Source organism: Priapulus caudatus, unplaced genomic scaffold (genome assembly GCF_000485595.1).
Source record: "Priapulus caudatus unplaced genomic scaffold, Priapulus_caudatus-5.0.1 Scaffold579, whole genome shotgun sequence".
NCBI lineage: Eukaryota > Metazoa > Priapulida > Priapulimorpha > Priapulimorphida > Priapulidae > Priapulus > Priapulus caudatus.
Genome location: NW_014577640.1, coordinates 23,163 through 30,295, shown reverse-complemented (window position 1 = coordinate 30,295; position 7,133 = coordinate 23,163). Strand labels below are relative to the sequence as shown.

The 7,133-nt window shown below is 44.2% G+C and overlaps 1 protein-coding gene across 1 annotated transcript in view; it reads left to right on the top strand.

Annotated features, from left to right (window-relative positions):
• Positions 1-440: 440 nt before the first annotated feature.
• LOC106811818 overlaps positions 441-7,133 on the top strand; it is a 15,906-nt gene continuing 9,213 nt past the window's right edge. Inside the window, exon 1 of the mRNA XM_014815540.1 lies at positions 441-828. Coding sequence (XP_014671026.1) covers positions 786-828 — 43 coding nt within the window. The 5' untranslated portion in view covers positions 441-785. The remainder of the gene's footprint in view (positions 829-7,133) is intronic.

The window sequence follows — 7,133 nt, the reverse complement described above, 5'->3', positions numbered from 1 at the left end:
AGTGCGTTCAGAGAAAAGCAGTCCATCCCTGCTGTGTTCCTCCATTTTCTTTAAAATGACAAGGTATCGTAATAATTGTTCCATAGTGATAAATAGCAAAGCAATTCATCAGATCTAGATATAACGTACTCCTTTATATATTATTCATATTCATAGAAATATATACATATATATATATATATATATATATATATCTAGAAATAACGCACCCCTATATATATTTATATATATATATATATAAATATTTATTACTATGGGTGGGTTAGTTATTGTTACACATGCATCATCACCCGTGGATGCTCGACGAACTGTGTCGGTATACAGTATCTAGCGCGCGCACGCGACTCATGCGTGATTACGGTCACGATCGGGTGCAGCCGAGTCGCCACAGGGTCCCCACAGTCACCGCATAGCGGCGACTCCCGTCTGAATAATATATAGGTTAGCAGTGAGAACATGCTGGTCTGCTCGGCCGATACGCCGATGGCGGGCGAGATATTTCAAGGACGGGCTGACGGAGCCGTTAAGATGCGGGACGCGGCATTGCGTGCTCACCAGAAGCTACAGGCGCATGCGGTAGAGTAGCAGAAGCAGCAGCAGCAGCAGCAGTCGCAGTAGCAGTAGCGTGCGTGTTTGAGAAAGAGCCTACAGGCCGCGTGAGCAGAGATATATACGGCAACGTCAGACAAAGACTTCCTGACGTTCCTACGCGGTAACACGGACGATAGTTTATAGTTGCCGTCACAACAACAGCAGCAACAGCAGCAACTTCAGCAACACTAAAGATGACAGGCGGCTGTCGGATACTCGCGCTTTGCGCCCTGCTAGGTAGGTTCTGGGTGTGGTTGCATATATCTCGCGACAAAGTGCGCGCTGTGCGTGTGTGCGCGCGTGTATGTGTGTGTGGGCGAGTGTGTATGTATGGTGCGTGTGCTTTAACCGGCGTGCGCGTATCCGAACGTGTATTTAGTGGTACGCGTGATCATTTCATCAATGCAGACATGCGCGCGCGTGCAGCGTCTGTTTGTAAGTGCGTGTGTGTGCGGGCATGAGTGTGTGTGCATGTATGTGAGTGTGAGTGCGTCCATGCGCGTGCGGGTGTATGTATCTTTACGTTAGCGAGCGCGCGTGTGTGCGTGTGTGTATGTGCGTGCGTACGTGCACACTTATGTTCATTTCATATTATTCCTAGCACGTCAGCCACTGATCAAGTAAAAGATTTGTTACCCTTAGGCTCTCGGTCCGCTTTGATAGTAACGATACTAAATAAACAAAAATTATATTTACTACCGACGTTTGAAGGTTCATGACAGAACAAAAATATATAGCATATCGTTCATGAGTTTCTGCGCAGTAGCGTGCGTGCGGTAGGGTTACGTGTTATAGAGCATTTGAACGGCGTTTGCGTTAAACTATTAGGCTATATAGTAAGTATACGGACATTGTAACTTTGGTAGTAAATTCAATTTGTATTTATCGCAAATAAGGCCGTGACAAGTGTAACAAAGCTTTGACGACGATATACTGACGCTAATCTACTCCTCTGTTCGCATCATTGTGCACAAACATAACATCATTATTTGTATCTAATTGGCGACATAATTACCTACACGTAATTATTGACGTCATTGTCTACACGTAATTGTTGACGTCAATACCTGCACGTCATTGTCGACGTCATAGCTTACACGTAATTGTCGGCGTCATGTCCATGACGTTGCCAATGTCGATGATCCACGACACTACGCACGTCATTACCCGCGCTATTGCTTGAGACGTCGTTCCGACACGCTATCATTGTGTTTGTAGTACTGCTCTTATCTGTTCAGCGGCGGCACAACGCTCTCTCGCGGGCAGATATAAGATGTTTCAGCCACCGCGTGTATAATAGAGAAACCTCTCATCTACGGGCTGGCTCGGTGCGCGAAAAGACACATGCAGTGACACGTGATGACTTGGGCTGTAGCAAGACCAAGGCCGTATATGCACGGCGCCTTGTCGAACCCGCCGTCGCCATTCACAGGCGATGTGCGGGTTATTTTTCCGAAAGAATTCCCTTTTCGCGTCGTAGCCCTTTTCGCCGCAGGGCTCCCAAAGGGGCAATGGACAAGACACAGGCGCAGTCTTCTGTATGATGCCGGCCGGGCCGTTATATGTCGGGCGGTCAGTACAACCAAATTTCTCTCACACGCGAACCACGACAGCGGATAACACTATGAGCATTAATCATCCGCGGTGCCTCACCTTTCCTTGCGCTCGCAGCGATAAAAACTTCTCTAACACGGCGCTTTTGACGTCTAAGTAAAAAATAAGTAAAGTAAATAAATAAGTAGTTGAACTGCGCGGAGATTTTCGTATAGAACTTTAAGACGCGCGTACATACGAGAGAAATCGAGAAGCGATGACTCATTGCAAAGCTTACCGTCCATGCGAAATATAAATAAATAAGAGGGAGGGGTGGGAATTTGAATGAACTACTGCGTCAAAATGTGTAAAGGATTTAACGGTAAAATTCGCTAAGTTGCCTCGTATCAATGATAATTTCTGATGATATCAATCACGGTCAACGTGCGCAGCAAGATGCACGTGACCAGTAACAATGGAAAGCAGTAATCGCCTGAACTGAATTTGATTACTATCTCGACGACAGTGAAACCATTAGGTTTGTCGCCTTGAGCAAGGATACGGTATGCCACGTAGCGTGACAGCGGGCGTGTGCTCCCACCACCCCCTTTCGCTTTCTCCTCGTCTCGCTTTCTCTTCTCACGCTCTCGTATTGTGCGCACATGCATGCGTCATACTCGTGCTGTTTCTTTGCCTTCATTCTCTGTCCATCTGTCTCTCGCTTTAGCTCTCTTTCTACATATTTCTATCTCTCTCCTCTCCCGTTCTCTTTCTTTCGTTCTCTCGTTCGCGCTCTCTTTCTCTCTTTTTTTGTCTCCGTTTCTCTTTCTTTTAGATACATTCGATCTCTCTCCCACGCGCTTTCAACCTCGCTTTTTTTTCTTTCGCACCTCCTTTCCCTTTCCCCTCTCGCTCTCTCTCGCTCTTCCCACTCTCTCAACCTCAATCGCGCGCGCGCTTTCTCTCACTATCTCTATATATCTCTTAATTTCTCTGATTTACATTCCGTCGTTGACGTAGTAGTGGGCGACGAGCGCGAATAAAAGTGCTAACTCTCACTCTTGGGACCAGCCCTTATACATTAGCATAAAGCCCGCGGGCCGGCACGGTACGCCCGCGTCAAGGCTTTCATGTGCGCAGATCGGCGCACACAGTCTGGCGATAAGCGTCGACGGGTTTCGTACGTGTCTACCTGTAAGCAGATCTACGACGCTCAACAGAGCGGTGTACGTACCTGCGTACGGCGCGTCAGTGATGCGCGCATTCCCGTATCTCCGCGTATCGCCGCCGCTGCGAAGTATGGGTCACGGATTGTCGGCCACGAGCAGCAGCGGCGCGCGTTAGTGACACTTTCAGTCTCGGCGACGACTCGTCTCCTACCTCAACCCCACGCGCGACACCTGCTGAAGATCGGACAATGACGCAATGAATTATTGCGTAACGCGTTGATGATTTTTTTGACTTTTTAGTATTTAGGTTTGCGACCGGGTTGGGCAACATGCTTCTTTCTTCTTCTGCAGCCCTTTACGCATGCGCAGTATGGTGCGCAGTGGAAAAGAAAGTCGTCCGCCGATGACGACAATGGAATGATAAGCGGCGTGGGCGCGTCTGCTAGTGTTGCGCTTTCGCAAGCAGTTTTTTTTTTTAAACGTAAAGTTGCGATGCCGTTTATGATGTGTTATCGTTAAATCGCAAATGCGCCGGAGCGATTCTGATGTCGCGATCAGGTATTCGGCGCACGAAATGTAGAACGCATCGCCGTCGTCTCATGAAACGTTTACAATGCGCTGCATTCCTGTCTTGTACAGTGTGCCGTCAGCGAAATTATTTTTTCCACTCGAGTTCCGGATACACCATAGATAGTGTTTGGTAATAAATGGGTGGTATATAAGATAAACCTGGTTGGATTACAGTTAGTGTTAGGGTTCGGGTTAGGGTTAGGGGGGAGTATAGGTGATACTCATATTTTTTCATTGTTGCTTAGAAAGCGAGTGAATGGAGTGCGCTGATTGGCTGTATTCCGGAACTCAAGTGGGGAAAAAAATATGCCGCCGGAGTCTCATCTAAGTGAAACCATCCAGTTAAATTTAGAAGTTGTTTAAAACCGGATCGAGTGTTTGTGCGCACGCCACCGCGTTATTCCCGCCCGCGTGGGTCAATTACTGGTTTACGTAAAAGTTGACGTAATTATTTGCGAGTGAAATCACATCTTCGCCGTCTTCAACGTTTGGGATATGAAATTCTAAAATGCGTGCGTAATTCGAGCACCACTTTGTGCGATCGTTATGCATTCATATTTCGCCTAGGGAAACGCCACGATGCATATTCTTCTTTTTCATTTATTTATTTCTCGTCCAGATATTTCTTATTTCGCTGCTCATAAAATCCATTTTCGTTTGTTACATAATGGGGTAGAAATAAATCAACAAAAATGAGCAAACACGAAGAAATGAGCATATAATGACTGGGGCGGTGCTGCCTAACCCAGTTCGACGCTATTGCTCTTGATGGCTGACAGATTTAATAGATTAGTTTATATTTAATCACAGTGAGTTCCACGGTCCAACAACCGCAAGCTACTAGCATGCTTTGCATATAGATCTAGTATCAACACATCACTAAAATATATAATCACTGGCATCACTATCAATATTGACACGAATATCAAGATTGACACGAATATCAATATGAATATGGTATGGGAAGACACCATATAAACAATAGGTGTATGGCTAAACATGCCGTATTATACGAGTAAGTATATCGTTGTGCGATGTGTGCTGTATCGCATGCAGGCGCCTCTCTGCGCATCGCATGTATATAGATTTGACTCGGTGTCCTCTACATGCACAACGATATATCTCTACTCGTTTATAGATACGGCATGTTTTAGGCCGATAAACCTATTGTAATTATATGGTGATTCCATACCATATTCCATATTGATATTTGTGTCAATATTGATATTCGTGTCAATATTGAAGTGATGACAGTGATTACTATAGCCGGAGACGAACGCGTAAGACACCTGAAACACCGCAGAATAGAAGACACCAGAGTCAAAAATCTATAGGACCAGTGCATGCTGAGGAGAGCACGCCTGCGCAATGCAGAATATCAGTGCACTTACTCGCATTAATACGTGGCATTTTAGCCATCGCAGCCTATTGTTTATTATGGTGTCTCTCCCTTTCCGCGCATTTTCCCATCTTCGCCATTTCCCATTTCGCCATTTCCCATTACGAATAGGCCCGCCAGTTCCGCATTCGCCATTTCCCACTTCCGCATTTCCCACTCCTCGCGACAGTTCCCATTTCGCACTATTTTTATGTTGCTTCTACCCCCGCAATCGAAAATTGCTACCTTCCATTTCTTAAAACAGGAGTCATTTCCTGAGGTTAGGGGTTAGGGCTGAGTTAGGGGTTAAGAGGTGAGGTATGGGGTGCATGTACATGATCCATGAGATTTGTATATGACGAATTTCGCCTTCTTGTTTCTTCAATAAATGGTCCATAGTCTAAAGATTCGTTTATAATTTTATTCATAGCAGAGGCGTGTACTGTTGAACCCACTCCTTCGAACAAGGGGGTGATCGGGGCGATAGGACGAAATGTTCGGAATGGGAGCCATGCGTGTCGAAACGGGAAAACTAGGCCGAAATGGGAAACTGCCAGAAGTGGAACTGGCGAAATTGCGGAAATGGCAAAGTTTGAAATGGTCGAAACGGGAAATGCTGAAATGGAAAATGGCTAAGTGGGATGTTAATGGCGAAATGGGCAAATGGGCGAGTGGGAAAGGCGAGAATTGCGAATAATACCGTTTTATATTGATGCGATATGATCAAGTATTCACATAATATAGACAGCTATCACGATATATATATTTCTATATATTATAGTATATTGTATATATGATATGATTCAGGATGTAGATAATAGGGTAATTATATGATAGATATAGATCCTATTATCTTACTCCTGATATATATATTACGTATAAATATGTTACATTATCATAATTCATATTCATAATTTTGTTGTCCAAAATATTAGAGTTTCGTGTCAAGTATTTTAAGTGATGACAGTGATGTATACTACCAGGAGACGACGGCGGACGACAGCTGAAAACACGCAGAGAGATGTGACAACGGAGTCGAAAGTCTATATAACATATTGGCGATGCGCAGAGAGGCGCCCGTGTCATGCGATTGACGCTACAGCACCATCGCAACAACGAATAAACTTACTCGTTATCAGGCTATGGTTTTTAAGTCCCATACACCTATTGTGTTTATATTGAATAAGCCGAAGTGAGTCAATATATACATAATACTAACAATATTACATATATATATCTATCAGAGGTAATACCACCGCAAAGTTTTGTATATATATAGTATATTAGATAGTAGGGGTGATAGAGGTTATATATATAGCGTCATATTATAGTCATCTATCATATGATAATTCGTGTCAAAATGGATAGTCGACCAGTGATTATATATTTTGAGGTGATGTTTGATACTGGAGATCTATATGCAATAGGCATTGCTGTAGCTTTGCGGGTGTAGGACCTGGTGGGGAACTCACTGTTGATTAAATGAATATAAACTAATCTATTAAATCTGTCAGCCGATCAATAGGCACTACGCGTAAGAACTGGTTTAGGCAGCACCGCCCCAGTCAATTAAGTGCTGCATTTCTTCGTGTTTTGACTCATGTTTGTTGATATTATTTCTACCCCATTATGATAAAAAAGCGAGAAATGATATTTATTGAGCAGCGAATAAGAAATAATCGTGGACCGAGAAAGAAATAAATGAAAAAGAAGAAATGCATCGTGGCGTTTCCCCTAAGCGCAATATGAAGTGCCTAATGAGGCACAAAGTGGTGCTCGAATTACGCACGCTTCAGAATTTCATATCCCAAAAGTTGAAGACGGCGAAGATGTATTTCATCGCAAATAATTTAACGCTTCCCTTTTACGTAAACCAGTAATTGAACCCACGC